The sequence below is a fragment of the Centroberyx affinis genome, unplaced genomic scaffold (genome assembly GCF_046629955.1).
Source record: "Centroberyx affinis isolate AG114_WGS23_722 - 3 ecotype Tasmania unplaced genomic scaffold, CSIRO-AGI_Caff_v1 ptg000574l_1, whole genome shotgun sequence".
In the NCBI taxonomy this organism is placed as follows: Eukaryota; Metazoa; Chordata; class Actinopteri; order Beryciformes; family Berycidae; genus Centroberyx; species Centroberyx affinis.
In genome coordinates, this window is record NW_027279214.1 from 36129 (window position 1) to 57280 (window position 21152).

A 21152-nucleotide genomic window follows, 5' to 3' on the forward strand; every position below is an offset into this window, starting at 1 on the left:
AAGAGGGGAGGCGTCACACTATGACTAACGACTCGTACACAATTCATCCATCAATTTGATGTGTCACCCAACGGTTCTAACTGCACCGTGTATCTTGGCGGAAGATGATGGGACTTAAACTCACAACCTTGTGATCCAAAGACCACTCTGCCAACTTCCACTTTGCTGTGAGCCAGTGGGGAAAACTGAGTAGTGGGTAGAATTTGCAACCCACCTGCCAATTTTTGGTGTTTCTAGGTCTTACGGTTTTTGCTGCACAAACACTTTTAACAGAGAAAAATAATAATAAAAATAAATTTTCACAGGGTCACAATAGGCAACCTTCGACTTAATATGACCTCAATAAGCACTTGAAAACATACCACATGCATGAATTGCTACATTGTTGGCAAGTAGGACTTGGCCACTTGGGAATTCGAACCCTAGACTTTTGTATCCCCAGAGAAGGTGCCTTACTGACTGCACCACTGGGGAAACATGGGTTCCACACACCTTCTCACAATTTGAGGCAATGACATCACATGTGCAAAACTGGGGTATTTTTGTCTATTTAGGGGTCCAAGCACGTAGTGCTGGAACCCTATTGTATTTGCTGGAAATTGTTTGTTTCTTTCTTTTTCTAAAAGTATCTGCAGCTCAGAAACCGTAAATCCTACAGCAGCCATATTTGGCAGGTGGGCTCCTACGGCACACCGCTACTCAGGCAAGGCAGCCCATGCACATTTGCCAGATGGTGGTGCTATAACAAGCAACTTTACATTTTGGCCAATAACTTCTGAACCGTGTGTTGTAGACTGAAAATTCTTGTGTTCCTAGATTCTTTGGAATGTGCCAAGTCCAACCCATATATCACTTTCAATGTCCACCATATTGCATTGTCCGCCATTTTGAATTATTTAAGAAACACTTTTTTCGCATGAAACTTGGTATGCAGAATCTTGGGACCGTCCTCTTTCAAAGTTATATAAAGGTTATAGATAGGTCAAATGGTTTGGCTTTTATCGACCAATAAACCTTTAACGAAACACGCGATAACACTAAATTGCCCATAACTCATTAACCATTCATCAAATTAAGCCAAAATTTTAAACACATGTTGAGAAGTGTTGCGTGAACACACCCCCAAAAGCATTTTCAACTCTACCATTAGTGGGCGCTATAAATGCAAAAAGTTTATATCTTGTAATCGGCTACATGGAAATTCGGTTCACACGATCTAGGGTCATGACTTTGTCGATGCATACAATTTGGTAATGATTGATTAAAGTGGGCATGGCTTATTACAACAAATCTAAATTTCTAGACATTTCACCTTCCAAAATTCAAAAAATCTAAATAAATCACCCGTACGTCCTACAGAGCTGAAATGTTTTCAGCACATCCACTGAATTGTGACAAAAGTTTGCCTCACTGCAACCTATGGTCATTTCAGAAGTCCGTCACTCTATATTTTAAAAAATATGCAAAATCAATTAACATCTATATCTCCATAAGTCTTTATTCATATGCTACCAAAATTGACACAGATATTCTCTAGATGGTAGATATCAAGTTTTTCAAAGGGTGTTCAGATCGGTCAAACGGTGAGTCTGCAGTAATATTCAATATCTTACTGTAATTAGCACTGTATGCACATCATTTTCTATTTTGCCAAATGTTTGATCAAACTTCACCAAAATATTTGACAATACAGCCGAAACCAGCAGAATGATGTGTGATTTTTTTCAGAATTTTATCACTGACATTTTGACTGTTGTAAGCATTTTAAGTTTAAATATAGCCGCGAGCGGCGATTGAGGGGTCCAAGCACAATTTGATAAGACAGACAGATAGACAAAACATTACAGAAGGTAGAAAGACACACACAAAAACTGACATGTTGTGAAGATCAAACATGCAGTCTAACACCGGCTTTTGTGTTGGCCAGTGACTTCTGACAAGTTATCTTATCATTGCAACCACATTGTTGGAGTTGTTCACAACGGCCAGACTTTCTATTATTTGTCCTTGATGACTAATGACTTTGGAAAGTGACTTCTGACAAGTTAATCTTATCATTGCAACCACATTGCTGGAGTTGTTCACAACAACCAAACTTTCTATTATTTGTCCTTGATGACTAATGACTTTGGAAAGGACAAGCCTGGACTTGATCCCACAACCTTCCACATGAAAGGCTGATGCTTTACCTAGTCAGCCAAACATCTGTTATAGGTTTAGTGGGGAGAAACTAACTAAAGGGAGAAGTAGTGTGATACTGCAACCTACCAGAAAACTGCTGCTGCACTGCTCTCTATGGGTTGAAAGGTCTGGCCACACCCCAATCAGGTCTGGCCACCTGGGGAATCAGGTCAAACCAGCCGGTCTTTTAACCTGTGCTGGGCGCTGATGGGTCCATCGGGCTCCTGAGGTTTGGTGACCGGAGTCTCCAGTCTGCCGTGTTGCAGGGGGCCGGGGAACGGGTACTTCAAGTCGATTGATCCGCGGGGCTACCGGGAGCTCCGGGTCTCACGCTGCCTTCCCTCTTAGCTGTTTTAGCCTCCTCTGTTATAGGCTCCTTGTTTTGTTTTGTTGCAGAGGGTCACGCAGTTACACTCCAGTCTTCCATGTTACCACTATCTGCCATATTGATTAGCTTCACGCTGTTCAATCTAAGCAACTAGTCTGCATTCTAACTGCCTCTGTTTTCTCCCTGGTTTGGTTTGACTTTCTGCCATAAGTATGGCACTTCGCGCCAGTTCATACCCGCGGACACAGAGAATGAACAGACTGAAAGCAACACAGAGACTAAACCAATTTTCTAATGACAAACTTTTATGGTATCAAAATTAACTGGAGGATGATATAATCAGATACAAATTCTACACATAGGGGCTTTAAATTAGAAATAAGCTTATTGGAGATACAAAAAGAATACGACACACTGAAACAGGAAAAGCTAAAGAAAACTTAATTACTGTATGTATGTGTTTTGTTTTGTTTTTTCTTTCTGTGAATAAAACAAGCTGTTCATGGTCTACATGTTATTTCTTGTCAATTTACCCAAAATATAAGTAGGAAAGTAAGGAATAAAATAAGGAAAGTCCCGAATTGATGCTCTGTCTGAAGCTCCCTGAAGAGTGTCGGTGTCGTCTTCATCACCATCATAATCACCATCATCATCATCGTTTTCAAACAGTGGTAGGTTGCGGGCTTTGCAAATGTTGTGCAAAATGCCACAAGCTGTGATGATGCAGCTGGCTCGCTCAGGGGTGTGTCTGATTTCTCCGTGAAGAATATTAAATCTTTTCCACTGTCCTATCCCTCTCGCCACCACACATCTTGTTGCCTTGTGTGCTCTACAGATAAAGTAATCACATTTCAAAGATAGATAATGTATAATATTTAATTAACCAACTGAATGAATATAATTTGGTGGATAGAATTCGGATAGAATCCTAGAATCATGTGTTGATCCTGGCCATTTGGGAACAAGATCCAATATTTTGTAACTGGCATCAAATACCGCTTGCACTGTGGTATCTTTTTCTGTTGACGTAGACCTGATTCTCACTTGGAGCTTGACGCGCACATGCGAGCAGTCAATAGCGCCACCAACCCCGGGGAAGCCTGCAATCCTCATAAAAGCGGCTTGATTCTGGCGGATGGTTTGTTGGTCGGTAGGGAAATCAATTAATTGTCTGACGATTTTGGGTGCTGTTAGGGCCTTAATAGTGGCATCTATAGCCCTGCTTATTGTGGACTGCGATGGGCCCAAGTCATCGCTTGTGCACTGCTGCATTTTCCCAGTTGCCAAAAAACGCAATGTCATTACAACTTTAATTTCTGCTGTGAGAGCATGGTTGCGCAAAGTGGAAGAAGTTAGAGAATTTCTGATAAGGTCAGTGACAAACAAGATACCATGACGATCAAGCCTGTATCTTTTTATCAGCTCCATGTCGCTATATATTTCCAAAACATCCTTTCTTTGTTGGTGTGTGTGTGGCCCCTGCCTCTGAACACGTAACACAGCCATCTGCTGGCAACTCCTATCCAAGTTAAGACACCTCTGGAGCTCTCTTAAATAATTTAGGAGCTGAGACCAATTCTTAGCACATAAGAATATTTATGCATTACACTTATTCTTAATTGTAAGAATAAGAGCAAATTTGCGTAATTCTTAGAATTTTGATGCTCTTGAGACCAAAGTTTTATTCTGCGCGGCTTTATACATATGGCCCTTGGTATCAAACCTTCTCAGTTTTTTCCTGGATCTTAAATCAAGGCGTTATCACTTCAGGACATGCAGCTTCATTTGTCCATGTGTAATTTGTATGAATATTTTGTATTCTGATTTCGAAACTCTCTCTTTGTCGGTTTAGATCTTTCAGGTAAAATGTTCACCTTCCCACAACGGACCACACACACAGGAACACTGGAACACACTATATTCCTGACTGTGAAAGGAATGATGCATGGGAATTTATTTGTGTCTACAGGTCCTTTACAGACCTCAGCAGAACCCACGTCCTGTTCTCTCTGGTCACGCCCTCAGCCGCCAATGACTTCCTGATTTTCAAGAATACCACAGGCAATCAGTTTGAGCTGAGTGTCAGGAACAGTGATGCGGTTATTGGAGGGCAGGACTACAAGCTGAACACGCGGCACCCTGTTTGTGCCACCTGGAGCTCTCAATCTGGACTGGGACAGTTGTGGCTGGATGGAAAGCCCAGTGCCAGGAAATTAATCAGCTTCAGATCAAACATCAAAGGAAAACCTATTATTATCTTAGGACAGGTAGTATTGTTAGGCACTAAAGTTCACAGTCTTCCTACGAATACTGCAGATTGCTAATTTATGACTTCTCCTCTAAAGTATAGATCTCTAATATCAGAAAAAAATATTGTACAATATCACTATGATTTATCTCAATCTGACTCTTTCTGCAATGTCAACAGGAGCAGGATTCCTATGGTCGGGGGTTTGACATTACCAGTGTTTCATTGGCATGATCTCTGAAGTCCACATGTGGGACTACGCCCTTTCACCCTGTGAGATCCAGCGCTACGTGAATGATCTGAACTTCACCCCAGGCAATTTGCTCAACTGGGGGGCACTGCAGTTCCAGATCACAGGAAGAGTGCTGCTGGAAAATAAACAAGTGAATGAATGTCACTAAATGGCTAAATCAAGGCCTTCAATGTCTTATAAAGTCAGAATCAGACTTTCTATACTTTTGTCCAGTGATAGTGAAGTGAGAGCATTTCCAAAAGGTTTCTCTGTCTCCTTTGTATCAAGTATAACATTCTTTCCAGCTTTCTCTTTTGTTGATCATATCACATGTAGCATTAATTTGAATATCAGTGTTTTTCCTCTTTCCTGAACTTCTCTTAAACAGTTTCTTGATGTAATGGTGCTTTCATTGTGAAATGTGGAGTGCTGAATATCTGCACTCACTCATACATCTTTGGATTTTTCAAAACCAACAACTAAAGCTGAACTGATCATAAAACTGGTTTTGGTCGTGTTATTATACCCTCAAAATTATTTTGTCATTGGAAATATAATAGATGTCCCTTTAAGAAAGACCACTTTACAGCCCATCTGCCTTCTAGACTTAGGAAAATTCTAACAATTATAGGGGAAATTATTGTTGTAAGATACCCCATTACATGTCTAATCTGTGGAAAGTAAATAGAAATTAGTTGGAAATTAACCCTTTAAACACGGATCAGCTGCCCGTGGCCTAATTTGCATCATGCTGTTTAGATGGCTCTAAAATCGAAATCATAATAATAATAATAATAATCATCTGAAAGCCAAGGCTTCTGCCTTCACTGCATGTTTTTTTCACTGTCTAAACGAACTGTGTAAAGTTGTAGTTGTAGCCATGTAGTTGAAAGTGTTGTATGATTATTGATCAGTTAGCGGGTAAAAATACAACAAAAGCCTCGCAACTTCGGCCTATACTATATCTTAGGACATCATGGAGCAACATCAGGTTCTGTGCATGTCGGCCTTGATTTGGTGGCAGATCAGCAGACTCTAGAGGATTACACATATGAACGAATGCGGGTATTAAATAATTTAATAATACAGACATTTCGAGGAAGACTCTGCAATCAGACAATCTCATCACAGAAGAAGGCTGGCTCTGATGAGATCCTACCACGACTTGTTTGCATTTGCCATACGGGACCAGTGAGGTAAGTTGGTCCAGTCCAAACTATAGCGCTGTCGATTGCAATCATGCAAAAATCCCAAAAAGTTGATCCATGCAAACGCTAGTTTCACCAGTCACCAAATGTGATGTGAAGATGTTGTTTTTAACCAATAAAATGCAGAGTAAATGATTTGCTTCCGAATGGTTCGGATGGTGTTCTCACCAGACATGAACCGCTCCACAGTTCACTTGGAAGTGGCCTGAGACCACCTCTTCGAGGCGGACCATAGAGCAGTTGTTTGGTCAGCACCAGGGTTCGATTAGGGTGTTCACACCGCCTCAAATGATTCGAACCAAGGGGGTAAACGCTCCGGGGTTCGATTCAAACGGACTAAACAAAGCTGGTGTGAAAGCACCCTAAGCTAAGTCTAAGCAAAGCTAAGTCTGACTGACCCTGTTGGCTTGTCTGGCAGCTTCTCATTGAATGTCAGGGCCCGCTCAACTGTCCAGCCACCCTCAATGTTTATATAGATGAGTTTCCCGTTGATAGTCGAGGATGCGCATGCAGCTCAGGGGCAGAGAAGCCGCTGTGGCTATCGGAGCTATGGCAACTTGGATGTCATTTTCGCACTGACAACAATGGCGTACCTGCCTAGTTTGTCAGACTGATCGTGCAGATTGTATAGAAAAACTTGTTTTAAATACTGGTGATTGATTGCAGGACCCTTACTCAATCCCAGTTGATTAATGGCTTGTAGACATGGCCAAGTCGCCACCGATCCAATGGCCAGACATGTATATGTATCTTATTGAAAAGCCAAGCGTATACAAAAGACAGCCTCCAAGCATACAAATCTCTTGATGCTGTAAATTACGTATTATGTGGGCATGTGCAACAAAGTAGACATTACATCTCTGGTAAGTGTTAAGAACAGAGGTCTTACCCAGCCAGCGTCAAAGTGTGAAGGCAAAGCCCTATGATGCATTCTAATTTTACACATTACTAAACTAAAGCACACTCAATAATCAGGTATATTCTATAATTATATGCATAATTGCTTGGGTTATCAAATCACCTTTGCAATAGGCCTAGTGGAATCTGAAATATCTAAACAGGAAGAATAAAAGGAAGCGACACACAAAACCACCCACAGGGATGAGGACATATAAAGTATGAAAAACTCACTATCCCATGCATTGTTGCACACAGCAACTCTGAAACTTGCACAGACCACAAGGTAAGATCAAGACATGATGCCCGCTGAAATGTTAAAGACAGGAACGTAGTGATATTGTATTAACTTTTTGCAGTTTTTCAGCAGTAACAGCAAATGTATTTGTAGTCTAGTACATATGTGATATAGTAGTAAAACATAAGTAATGCATTTCATTTAATCTGAGCATTTTACATGCTGTCTATTTGCTGTCTTTACATTAGATGAAGTTTCTACTTCTAGTGGTGATGCTGACAGCATGTGCTGCAGCTCCTCAAGGTACAAAACTTTTTTATTTATTCGACTGAATGATTTTTATTTAATTGACTAAAATAAATAATACATTTGCAATAACTGTAGACTCGCTATTTGAATGATAATGTACAAAATAGATCAAATGTATCTCCTTAGAAATTACCTGTACTGCCCATAAGCATATGTCTATTGTCTTGTTCTGTAACTTCTGTAACAAAACCTGTTTTCATTTTAAAACATTTGTTTTATTTCACAGCTAACATTTTGTAGAATTTCATTCAAACAAGTTACTAATAAAGTAAATGAACTATGTAGATATGTAACTACGAAAAAAATAAATTTAACCATTAATAACAAAAACTGAACAGAAATGTTTGAATTTTAATACTGTACATACATACGTTCATATGTGTTTGTGTGCGTGTGTGCAACACACCATGTTATATTGTACATTTATTATATACATAATATATAATGATATATGATATATGATATATAATATATACTTACAATATTTTACTGCAACCCTTTATCCTCTTGATGTTTTCATTTCAGTTTAAAGATAATTTGTTCCATTACTGTACATTAATTAACTTTCCATAACACTTGTGGTAGCACTTTAAACCAGGAATAATAATACTGTATTTCTTTGCAGAAAAAACCTTAATTTAAAACTTTAGTTAGCTTACTGGTATCAAACCTTCTCAAGTTTTTCCTGGAGCTTAAATCAAGGCGTTGTCAGGTTTCAAGTGTCAGTGCTTCACATATTAAGTATTTTCCTCATCTAAGTTACTGTAACACTACATTGACAGTAAATATACTGTACAGTAAATTCAGTATGTATGCCAAGCTTGCTACCACTTTGTATCCATGTGGTTAGTTGATTCTTTTTATTTAGCAGTGAATAGCTTTAGCTTACTAAGCTGTTTAGAGTTTTAGAGAGGGAAATTATGCTAACAAAAAAATTCCATGAATTATTACATGCAGTATTTCCGTGTGTATTTCTGTGTAATTCATTTTTCCATGTGTAGTTTGCATGGACATTTTGTATTCTGATTTCGACACTCTTTGTCGGTTTAGATCTTTCAGGTAAAATGTTCACCTTCCCACAACAGACCAACTTAACTCATGTGAAGTTGGAAACATCAAGACGGGAATTCAGTGCTGTAACTGTCTGTCTCAGGTATTATAAACATGTAATATGCGTGATGGAACCCACTATATTCCTAACTGAAAGGCATGATGCATGGGAATCTATTTTTTGTGTCTACAGGTCTTTTACAGACCTCAGCAAAACCCACATCCTGTTCTCTCTGGCCACGCCCTCTGCCAGCAATGACTTTGCAATTTTCAAGACAACCAATGAGATCGAACTGTATGTCAGGAACAGTAATGTGCAAGTTTTTGGGCAGGAGTACAAGCTGAACACATGGCACTAATCCCACAGCGTTGTCGTCCTTAATTAGTGAATAGACCAAAAATTGTAATGATATCTTGAAAACTGAGTGTACGGTAGATTGAAATCTGCAGCTGCATATAGTTTGATAAATTGACAATGTGATATGTTCAAGATAGTTTGATCAATCTTTATCAGACTAAAGACAAATGTAGGCTACTCTCATGATGTCTGTAAAGCTATGTTTGAATTGATTGTGGGGCACTGATACAGTTATAATATTCAGTTATGATATTCTTTCTGAGGCTTCCAATACGGGTGAGATTATCACCTATCCCTTTGTCTTATTTGCCCTCACTGAACACCAACGTGGAAGTTGCCAGACTGGTTAAGCACAAGTATTTGGAGCACAAGCTTGTGAGCTCAAGTCCCCAGACATGTTGTGATCATTTTGAAATTTCATTAAAGGTAAATCAACACTAAATCACATAAAACTCAAAGCAGGTGTTTGACATCATCTGTCAATGGCAACATTTGGCAAAACCGATTGGGGTGTGGCCAGAAGTTTCAACCCCCACAAAGTTGTAGTTAGTTTCCCCTCAGGATAACTGTAACAGGATTTTGGCTCAGTACAGTGTCAGCTTCTCATGTGGAAGGTGGTGGGTTCAAATCCAGGCTTGTCCTTTCTGTAGTCATTAGTCGTCAACAAGGGGCAATAGAAACTTTCCATATAATGTTTGGCCATTGTGAATAACTTCAACAAAGTGGTTGCAATTAAATGATGAACTTCACATAAGTCACAGGCAACACAAAAACATCCTTAACTAATAGACTGCTTGTTTGTACGTTCTCCCTGTGTTTACAGTAGATAGTTGAAAATGAGTTAGCAGAGACTTCTATTGCAGGCTGCCGTTTTGATAAAATGAGTTCAACTTAATCGTAAAGCTTTTTCACTGCCTCCTTTGGTCAAGCAGATTTCATGATAACAGTGGCAAAAGATTCTTGGAAATTAAGGCCACCAAAGATCTCTAAAATGCATCAGCTTTTCAAGCCATTAACTTGTAACTAAACAATGAATTAGGTTTCTCATCTTTGGACAAATTAGCATATTATGCTTGGACCCTGCCAATTTCCACTTACAGGAAGGATACAAGGAAGCAAATGCACAAAACAACCCACAGGGTTTAGGAAATATTAAGCATGAAAAACGTACTATCTCATGCATTGTTGTAGTGGAATGTAGTGGACAAAACTGAGTTGGAATGAGACCAGGAAGCTAAGTAAAGTGTCAAGACGTCTTTGAGTGTTTTGTTTGTATGGAATTTGTGACTCACATGTTTAGTTAGCTTCCTGGTAGGTCAGTTACTTAAATCAAGGCGTAGTGACGTTCTATGACTTCAAGGCATGCAGCTTGCATGAATGGGAGCAGGGGTTACTAGGCCGTCAGGTTTCAAGTGTCAGTGATAACTCCTTCATAATAAGTATTTTCCTCATCCAAGTTCCTGTAAAACTACATTCACAGTAAATATACAGTACAGTAAATTCAGAGTTTGCTAGCACAATTGTATCCAAGTGGTTAGTTGATTTTTTTTTTAGCAGTGAATAGCTTTACCTTGATAATGCCTACCATACACTAGAAGACTTTGAAAAGACTTTTAAAAGACTAAAGTCTGACACCCTCTCACATCCAGCTCACATCTAAAGACAATGTGTCATAAGTCACTGAGTTTTTAGTCACAGACTATAAGATTTTGCAAAGACTGCCTACCATACACTAGAAGACTTTGAAAAGGGCTACCCCTACTATTCAGAGTTTTCCAATAGATTGTAAACATGGACTGACTTGTGAACACCTCTACAAAGTAAATCCCCCTCCTACATACACACACACACACACACACACACACACACACGTGTATGCAGTGTTGGGAAGGTTACTTTTAAAACGTATTCCACTACAGATTACTGAATACATGCACTAAAATGTAATTTGTAACGTATTCCATTAGATTACTCAAGTTAAGTAACATATTCTAAATACTTTGGATTACTTTTGGAATACTTCAAAATCGTCTTGCTGAGCCCATTTGTCTGGGTCACTCTGAATGTAGTTAACACTTGCTTAGGAATGACCTTATTACTGTCTTCAGAGGAAAAGTTATGCAAGTATGTAAACACAAATGTGGTATGTTTTGTCCTGCAACTGATACTGTCTAAAGAAAACTGGCATCCACCAGAGAACAAAGTCTTCAGTTTTCCTTTACCCTTTCTTTAATTTCCACAGCATCAGTTAACCGCAGCATAGTAGAGTAAAACACATTAGACAAACATTAAAGAAAAAAATAGTAATTTAAAACAAATTTCCTGCATTTCTACACCACCTAACCTCTTGGATTAAGTCAAGAAACAGCAACCCTGTATAATGTTAACCAAAAATGTAAAATTATGTTATATTACTAGATTTCAGCATTGAGATACTTTTGCATAGGCATACTGACCGTAAAACCTATTATTGGGAATCGTGAGAAAGTTTCAGAGCGACAGAGACACAGAGCGTCCCCGTAACCATAGCAACTCACCCTCACTCCTGCCTGGTGCGCACGGCGCGAGAGGAGAGGGAGAGACGCAGAAGAGCCGCTGACTGAGATTACTCTGAGCAGCATGCATGGGAATAAATTACAATATAATACATTTGTGTATATTTCTCGCTATTCAGATGGTCTGAATAAACCTCTGCTGCACGGTGCTGCTCTGTCTCGTCTGTCCTGCTGTCAGTGTCTCTTTTCGCGTCACGTCATTATCAGTTATGAATTTGTTTTTCACTGCATGAGAAAATGGACTTGTGGTGTGAGAGCGTGTGAAAAATGTCAATTGCGTGAGTCTCACGGTCAATGCGTGAGAGTTGGCAGCCCTGTGAACTCGCTTGACATTATTATGTATGAAACTGCCAATCAGATTTATTTACTTATTAATCAAAGGTGCCGGAACGCCGTTCCGGATCATTCCGGCCCACTTTAACCCCTATTTGTAAGTAAAATGTTCTTTATATTTCCATGTCAAAAACGCATTCCTGAGAGTGTCCTGGCTGTGTGTCTCCTCCAACATTGCCATTGTCTTGTGGTGTGTGGCAGGTGCACCGTGCACGCACAAATTGTTGCACATTTTTTAAATCTGTTTATGGGAAATGCGTGCCTCATATGAATTTTAGAGCAAATAAAACAAAACAAACAAATAAAGTAATCCCTTCAAGTAATCTATTTTTAAAGACAGTAACTGTATTCAGAATACCACCAATTTAAACTGTAACTCATACAGTTACTCATATTTTGTATTTTAAATACGTAATGCCGTTACATGTATTCCGTTACTCCCCAACCCTGCGTGTATGTATGAGAGAGAGAGAGGGAGCACTGCAGCCAGATTTATATGATTGAAGCTAGCAATCTTCAGCTGAAACGTACGGTTAGCTCGTAGGCTAATAGCAAACATTACAGTTGCTAATGTTAGCTTGCAAGTAGCCCCGTTTGGGACAGTGGTTAGCGAGCTAGCTATAGCATATAGCATACTCACAGGGGATTTTGAGGGCTACAGCAATTTCTGTCCACTTTTTTTCCTTTGGAGAGAGCGCAATTATTGGTTGTTGACAATGTTCACATCATTGAACTTCACTATTTGCATGAGCCAAGACTAAAGACTTCCGGTAATATTAAACATGTTTGATTTTATCGGAACGTCAAGACGAGAAAAAGACTGGCTTAAGATAGCTCGGACTGAGTTTTCTGACCACCTTACACCAAACGATCGAGATGACAGGAGCGCGCCACAACTCTAGCAAAACTCTCATGATTTTATTCCGACACTGGAAATTTGTCTGTGACAGTGAAATCTGTTGAAAAGTCGTTTCGTGTAAAGTCGTCATAAGCTGTTTACAGAGTTTTAGAAAAGGAAATTATACAAAAAAAAGTATAAAACACAATTCTCAAAAAATATAAATTCCATGAATTATTACAAGCAGTATTTCCACTGGATATTGTATTTCTGTCTTTGTTGCGTAATTCATTTGCTAATGTGTAATTTGCATTAACATTTTGCATTATGACATTGAAACTCTCACTTTCTCAGTTTAGATCTTTCAGGTAAAATGTTCACCTTCCCACAACAGACCAACTCAGCTCATGTGAGGCTGGAAACATCAAGAGAGGAATTCAGTGCTGTAACTGTCTGCCTCAGCAGATATTGTAAACATGCAATATGCTTGATGGAACCAACTATATTCCTGAGTGTGAAAGGCATGATGCATGAGAATTTATTTTTTGTGTCTACAGGTCCTTTACAGACTTCAGCAGAAACCACGCCCTGTTCTCTCTGGCCATGCCCTCTGCTGCAAATGACTTCCTGATTTTCAAGAATACTGCAGCCGATCAGGTTGGACCGTATGTCAAGGACAAAAATGTGGACGTTGGAGGGCAGGACTACAAGCTGAACACGTGGCACTCTGTTTCTGCCCCCTGGTGGCCCATGGGCCGGATACGGCCCGCAATTTTTTACTGGCCCTTTGATTAATTCCCATGAACTCAGAGAAAAACTTTTCATCCATTATATTTCATCTGTATGCACTATTGGACTTTTCCTTCAAATGCCCATTGGTCCTGCCCTACAGCCAATAGGAGTAGCTACAGTGACTAAACGTCGATACTGCGCAGGGTCAGAGAAAAAAAGGACCTGCCCGCTGTCTCCTGTTGCACACGGGGAAGCTCGCTAGCAACACAATCGTCAACAAAATGTCACTTTCTACATTTAAAAAAGACCCGGGCTCAGATTACAGGAGTTTTTCACTGATTTATCCCCGATTCGCCCCTCCTGACAATTGGAGGAGAAATCTGGATCTGGGTCTTGGTCGGAAACCGACATTCGGCACAGAATATCTGGTAATGTGAGCTGTTTACAAATCTAATCTTAACCCTCCTGAACTATTCAAAGACGCATTGGAGCCACCCCGATAATTTCTAATCCGTTTGATATTTGCGAATTAAAATCTGCACAGCGACGTCACTTCATTATGCCTTTTAACATTGGATAATACAACTTTAACGTCCCGACCGGGGCAGCTGCCGTTATTGCCTAGCAACGGTAAACTTTTTAGCACTTTTAACACTAGGCTAGCAATAGCGTACCAACGTTATAACAAACATCTATTAAAACTGACGTTTTTAAATTGTCACCTCCGGTCCTCCGGAACGGACAGCCTGCTCTGCCTATGTCTGTCTCTCTGGCCATTTTCTCATCCAAACTCGTCTGGCCTTTCACTATTCTTTGGTAAACTACTGCAAACTACTGACCACACCAAAGCCAGCCGTTCCGCCTCCATGTTTGTAAACATCTGCCTCCTGCCTCTTCATGGTCACGTGAGTTGTTGCGTACAGCAGCTCAGTCGGGCAAGATAATCCTAATATCTTGTAGTGTGTGATGCACTGTCATTTTCTAAACTTGTAGTGTGAGCTTGTTTGCGATTTGAGAGAAGAAAATTGGTTAAGTTTCTCCTTATGTGCGCAATGCAACCCGATTTCAAAATCGGTTAGGATTTTAAAACTCCTAGATTACAAGAGTTTTAAAAGGTGTATTTTTACTGCAGTCAACATAGAAATTTGGCAGTTTGACAGTGAGTGGACTGACAAGTACTTGTTTGTGCCAGTTGGTACGAAGCCTGTGTGCTTACTGTGCAGTGAAACTGGTTTGTGATTAAGGAATACAATTTAAGGGCCAGTTCACACGGTAATAAAGATAGGCCTACTAGATTGCATAATACAGTATTTTGCACTCCACTTTGGAATTATACTTTGTTTAAAAATAATGTGAACTAGATGAGAAGACCAAATTGTGAATTGCACTTGTGAACATACATGAGCAGCTATACTTAAAAAATGAGAAAAAAAATCTATGGCCCCTCAACTGGTAACACGTGAATTATCTGGCCTTGAATACCCCTGGTATAGATCTCTCATATCAGAAAAAATATTGTACAGTGTTACTGTTATTTATCTTAATCTGACTCTATCTGCAATGTCTACAGGAGCAGGATTCCCATGGTGGGCGGTTTGACATTAAGCAGTGTTTCATTGGCATGATCTCTGATGTCCACATGTGGGACTATGTCCTTTCACCCTGTGAGATCCAGCGCTACGTGGATGATCTGAACTTCACCCCAGGCAATGTGCTCAACTGGAGGGCACTGCAGTTCCAGATCACAGGAAGAGTGCTGCTGGAAAATAAACAAGTGAATGAATGTCACTAAATGGCCAAATCAAGACCTTAAATGTCTTATAAAGTCAAAATCAGACTTTCTATACTTTTGTCCAGTGATAGTGAAGTGATAGCATTTCCAAAAGGTTTCTCTGTCTCCTCTGTATCAAGTAAAACATTATTTTCATGTTTCTCTTTTGTTAATCATGTCATGTAATTTGAATATCAGAGTTTTTACTCTTTTCGTAACTTCTCTTAAACAGTTTCTTGATATAACTTCAGATGAGGCTGGCAGTGTTTACAAGGACCTTTCATTGTAAAATGTGGATTGCTGAATATCTGCACTCATACATCTTTGTATTATTCTAAACAAACTACTAAATCTTCAATCATAAAATCATAAAACTGTTTTTGGTGTTGTTATTATACCCTCAAAGCCCATCTGCCCTCTAGACCCATAGGAAAATGATAACAATTATAGGGGAAATTATTGTTGTGAGATACCACGTTACATGTCTAATCTGTGAAAAGTAGATAGAAACTAGGATCATGTCGAGGGCTGACAGCAAGGGTATATCCCTGAAATTCCTCAATCCTCGAATGCCCCATTAAGTCAAATGTAATAAAAAGCCATTCAATAATCACACAATAAGACTCGAGGGTTAATCTTCCCAATTATATCATATTAGACTGTTGAGCCATCAGGCCCCAAGCTATCAAGTTCTGATACTGAAGAATGTAATAGCAAGTTATAAGGTGTCAATATCCAACTTCGTATTGGCTTTATGTGTTTAGCTGTACACTCAAAATGCTACTGTTGGGCAAAATCTGGTCAGATCTGTATGGAAATTGGTGTGCATGTTCAACATAACATTGGAACATGATTGCCAAGTTTCATAGCGATTGGTGAAATTTTGTTTGAGTTATAAGCCAAAATGTCATAGGCCACATCCACTTTCACTAATGACGATCAAACTTCAGATTTTGACTATAGGACATGGTCGTAGAGCATGTGCACCAAATTTCGAACCCTGGAGTCTCATTGTGTGATTATTGAATGGCTTTTTATTACATTTGACTTAATTGAGCCTTCAAGGATTGGGGAATTTCGGGGATATGCCCTTGCTGTCGGCCCCGACAGCATTCTAGTTTTCTATATATAATTATATGCATAATTACTTGTGTTACCAAATCGCCTTTACAATACTGGAATTTGAAATATCTAAACAGGAAGGATACAAGGAAGCAAACACACAAAACCACGCACAGGAATGAGGAAATATAAAGCATTAAAAACTCACTATCCCATGCACTGTTGCACACAACATCTTGACACTTGCACAGACCACAAGGTAAGATCAAGACATGATGCCCACTGAAATGTGAAAGACAGGAACGTCGTGATATTGCAGTTTTTCTAACTATCTTATCTTAACTATCTTGTTGTCTTTGCATTAGATGAAGTGTCTACTTCTACTGGTGATGCTGACAGCATGTACTGCAGCTCCTCAAGGTACAAAACTTATTTTTTATTTCATAGACTAAAATAAATATTAGATTTTCAATGTATTAACTGTAGACTCTCTATTTTAATGCTAATGTAAAAAATAGATCAAATGTATCTTTTTAGAAATTACCTATACTGCCCATAGGCATGTCTATTTTGTTTTGTAACAAAAATGATTTTAATTTAAATATATATATTTCACAGCTAACAATATAGTATTTCATTCAACTGAGTTTCTAATAAAGTAAATAAACTAGAAATGTAATAACAATAAAACAAATTGAACCATTAATAATAAAAAAACAAACAGAAATGTTTAAATGTTAATACTGTACAATACGTGTGATTGTGTGTGCGTGCACGTGTGTGTGCAACACCATGTACTGTAAATATGTAATATACATAATATATAATGATATTTGTAATATATTCTTACAATGTTTTACTGTAACACTTTATCCTCTTGATGTTTTCATTTCAGTTGAAAGCTAATTTGTTCCATCTCTGTATATAAATTTACTTGACTTTACACAGCCACATATCATCTATAACACTTGTGGTTTTTCCACTTGCAAAGAGGAATAATAATAATGTATTTCTTGGCAGAAAAAACACAAAAGGACCCTGTAAATTCAAAAAAGTAGTGGACAAAACTAAGTAAAGTGTCAAGACATCTTTTATTACCCATACAGTGTTTTGTTTGTATGGGATTTGTGACTCACATCTTTAGTTAGCTTCCTGGTATCAAACCTCAGGTTTTTCTTGGAGCTTAAATCAAGGCGTTTCTATGACTTCAAGGCATGCAGCTTGCATGAATGAGAGCAGGGGTTACTAGGCTGTCAGGTTTCAAGTGTCAGTGGTTCAGTAACACTTTCTATGACGCCCATGTCTATAATGCATTATAAACATACTTATAATGCGTTATAATCTGCTTATAGCACTGTATAATTATTGTTATAAGCACTCATAAATATTCATAATGCTTTATAACAATAATCATAACACATTATAAAGCATTGTATAATGAATTATAAGGTCAAGTATGATAATACTTCATAATTGCTGGTCACTCAGACTTTTTTTTGCAAGAATCATAGTGTATTATAATTCTAAATATCATTAAATCTATACAAGAACAACACACAAAATGTTGTAAAATTAATTTATTTGTTTAACGGGTCATAACAGAGATTGAGTGACTCCTTAAAAAAACAGGTGCAAACCATGCACTGGTGTTAACACTTGGTAAGTCTCCACCTTGGTAAGTCTCAACCTTTAAAGGGATATTTCACTTTAGTAGAACTTGTCAAAAATCAGCAGTCTTACCTCTAAAGTCATCTACAAATAAGCTAGCGACCACTACTGTCTCTGTCATCCGCTGTCAACACCACCATTCCTCCCAGATGTCAGGCTCCTCACTCACTTCCATTCATTTTGAGGACCAAGTCTAAATATAATACTTCTGAATTATAAACAAACAATACAGCAATATTATTCTGTGTAATATATTTTTCTGAGTCAAAGGTATTTGTTTTTTTGAGCTAATATAGCCATTTTCAAATTATGAGTATAGGAACTATTTCTCACTTGAGGTGTAGTTTGACCAACTGTCAACTTCTCACAGAATGTTTAGAATATTTCCTCCAGCAAGGCAGCAGGTAACCATAGGTAACCACTCCCCAACATTCCATAGGTAACCACTCCCCAACATTCTATGCAAGGCAAAGATACACAGCACACTCAAACCTACAACAAATTGACCGGATCTGCTTTTGGTCATAAATCTGTAAAGACACATCAAATGCCAAAACAAACACGTACCTTTGACTCAGAATTGTCTGCTTTATTGAAATCTTCACAGCAGTAGTTTGTTAATACTTCAGAAGTATGATATTTAGGCTAGGTCCCCAAAATGAATGGAAGTGAATGAGGAGCCTGACACCTGGGAGGAATAGTGGTGTTGACAGCGGACGACAGGGACAGCAGTGGTCACTAGTTTAGCCTACTTGTAGATGACTTTAGATAGAGGTAAGACTGCTGATTTTGACTGCTGAAGTTGTACTAAAGTGAAATATCCCTTTAAGAGATAAGAGAGAGAGAGTGAGAGAGAGAGAGAGAGAGAGACTTACCAAGGTTGAGACTTACCAAGCGTTAACACCAGTGCATGGTTTGCACCTGTTTTTTTTAAGCAGTCACTTTTATTGATCAAAGTAAAATATACAGCTACAGATAAAGTAGAAATTGTTTCAGGTATTATCTATAATTTGAGTCAATTTAGTGTTTAGAGTGAGTTTTTTGGGGAAACATTACATTAGTGAAATGTAAATGTCCATCATTCAGTTGTTCATCATCAAAAAGTTGTGTCAAATTGGAGTACTCAATTTCTGTTATGACCCGTTAAACAAATACATACATTTTACAACGTTTTGTGTGTTGTTCTTGCATAGATTTAATGATATTTTTTTCACTTAAAGCAAACAATGACCACTTATAGTGACTTATAAAGAGCTTGTAATGTATTATATCTGCATATACCTCAGGAATTTCATTACTTAAAGCATCCAATGACCACTTAGAGTAACTTATAATCACATTATAATGCATTATAACAGTGATTATAATGAATTATAAAATGATTATAATGTATTACAACTATGAGAATTATAATACACTATGATCCTTGCAAAAAAAAAATGTCAGTGAGTGACCAGCAATTATGAAGTATTATGATACTTGACCTTATAAGTCATTATAAGATGCTTTATAATGTGTTATGATTATTGTTATAAAGCATTATGAATATTTATGAGTGCTTATAACTATAATTATACAGTGCAGATTATAATGCATTATAAGTATATTTATAATGCATTATAGACATGGGCGTCATAGAAAGTGTTACCATTCAGGTGTAATTGCATTTACATTTTGCATTCTGATTTTAAAACTCTCTCTTTGTCGGATTAGATCTTTCAGGTAAAATGTTCACCTTCCCACAACGGACCAACTCAGCTCATGTGAGGCTGGAAACATCAAGAGAGGAATTCAGTGCTGTGACTGTCTGTCTCAGGTATTGTAAACATGTTATATGTGTGATAGAACCAACTATATTCCTGAGTGTGAAAGGCATGATGCATGGGAATTTAATTTTATGCCAACAGGTCCTTTACAGACCTCAGCAGAAACCACGCCCTGTTCTCTCTGGCCACGCCCTCTGCTGACAATGCCTTCCTGATTTTCAAGAAGACTGCAGCCGATGTGATCGAGCTGACTGTCAGGAACAGTAATGTGGAAGCTGGAGGGCAGGATTACAAGCTGAACACATGGCACTCTGTTTGTGCCACCTGGGACTCTCAGTCTGAACTGGGACAGTTGTGGCTGGATGGAAAGCCCAGTGCCAAGAAATTCATCAGCTCCGGATCAAACATCACAGGAGAACCTATCATTATCTTAGGACAGGTAGTAATGTTAGGCATTAAAATGTATAGTCTTCCTATGAATACTTATTTTTGACTTCTCTAAAGTATAGATCTCTCATATCATAAAAAATATTGTACAATATTACTGTTATTTATCTTAATCTGACTCTTTTTTCAATGTCTACAGGAACAGGATTCCCATGGTGGTGGGTTTGACATTAAGCAGTGTTTCACTGGCATGATCTCTGAAGTCCACATGTGGGACTACGCCCTTTCACCCTGTGAGATCCAGCGCTACGTGAATGATCTGAACTTCACCCCAGGCAATGTGCTCAACTGGAGGGCACTGCAGTTCCAGATCACAGGAAGAGTGCTGCTGGAAAATAAACAAGTGAATGAATGTCACTAAATGGCTAAATCAAGGCATTCAATGTCTTATAAAGTCAAAATCAGACTTTCTATACTTATGTCCAGTGATAGTGAAGTGATAGCATTTCCAAAAGGTTTCTCTCTCTCCTCTGTATCAAGTAAAACATTTTTTTCCAGCTTTCTCTTTTGTTGATCACGTCACTTGTAACATTAATATGAATATCAGAGTTTTTCCTCTTTTAATAACTTCTCTTAAACAGTTTCTTGATATAACTGCTCAGGTGAGGCTGGCAGTGTTTACAAGGACCTTTCATTGTGAAATTTGGAGTGCTGAAAACTCATACATCCTTGGATTTTTCTAAACCAACTACTAAATCTGAACTGATCATAAAACTGGTTTTGGTGGTGTTATTATATCCTCAAAATTATTTTCATTGGAAATACAATTACTAGATGTCCCCTTTAAGTAAGACCGCTTTACAGCCCTTCAGTTCTTGGAGTTTCTGAGAATGTGTTATTTGAAGTCCATGAATGCATTATATGAAAGACAAAGATTTATTTTTACTATGTTCAACAGAATTAGAATTTCAATAGGATTTAAAAGAATTAC

The 21152-nt window shown here is 38.4% G+C and overlaps 2 protein-coding genes and 1 pseudogene across 2 annotated transcripts; all 3 read left to right on the forward strand.

Annotated features, from left to right (window-relative positions):
* The first annotated feature begins 3571 nt into the window (after positions 1-3571).
* LOC139643179 (serum amyloid P-component-like) lies at positions 3572-5258 on the forward strand (annotated as a pseudogene).
* A 2097-nt stretch (positions 5259-7355) lies between these two features.
* On the forward strand, positions 7356-15612 carry LOC139643180 (C-reactive protein-like). The gene is made up of 6 exons (XM_071518360.1): positions 7356-7380; positions 7581-7635; positions 8692-8794; positions 13333-13543; positions 13711-13935; positions 15078-15612. Exons 2-6 carry the CDS (start codon positions 7581-7583, stop codon positions 15297-15299), a joined length of 816 nt encoding a protein of 271 aa, XP_071374461.1. The 5' UTR covers positions 7356-7380; the 3' UTR covers positions 15300-15612.
* A 915-nt stretch (positions 15613-16527) lies between these two features.
* On the forward strand, positions 16528-20720 carry LOC139643175 (C-reactive protein-like). The gene is made up of 5 exons (XM_071518356.1): positions 16528-16599; positions 16706-16760; positions 19722-19824; positions 19916-20213; positions 20361-20720. The coding sequence occupies exons 1-5, from the start codon at positions 16555-16557 to the stop codon at positions 20580-20582; spliced, it is 723 nt and encodes a 240-aa protein (XP_071374457.1). The 5' UTR covers positions 16528-16554; the 3' UTR covers positions 20583-20720.
* The last annotated feature ends 432 nt before the right edge of the window (positions 20721-21152 follow it).

Bases quoted from the DNA above. Each gene is read 5' to 3' on its own strand.
- LOC139643175 (XM_071518356.1), top strand. From the start codon at position 16,555: ATGCACTGTTGCACACAACATCTTGACACTTGCACAGACCACAAG. The intron at 16,600-16,705 runs GTAAGATCAAGA...TCTTTGCATTAG, and splicing joins ACACTTGCACAGACCACAAG to ATGAAGTGTCTACTTCTACT. The intron at 20,214-20,360 runs GTAGTAATGTTA...CAATGTCTACAG, and splicing joins CTATCATTATCTTAGGACAG to GAACAGGATTCCCATGGTGG.
- LOC139643180 (XM_071518360.1), top strand. From the start codon at position 7,581: ATGAAGTTTCTACTTCTAGTGGTGATGCTGACAGCATGTGCTGCAGCT. The intron at 8,795-13,332 runs GTATTATAAACA...TTGTGTCTACAG, and splicing joins GCTGTAACTGTCTGTCTCAG to GTCCTTTACAGACTTCAGCA. The intron at 13,936-15,077 runs GTAATGTGAGCT...CAATGTCTACAG, and splicing joins CATTCGGCACAGAATATCTG to GAGCAGGATTCCCATGGTGG.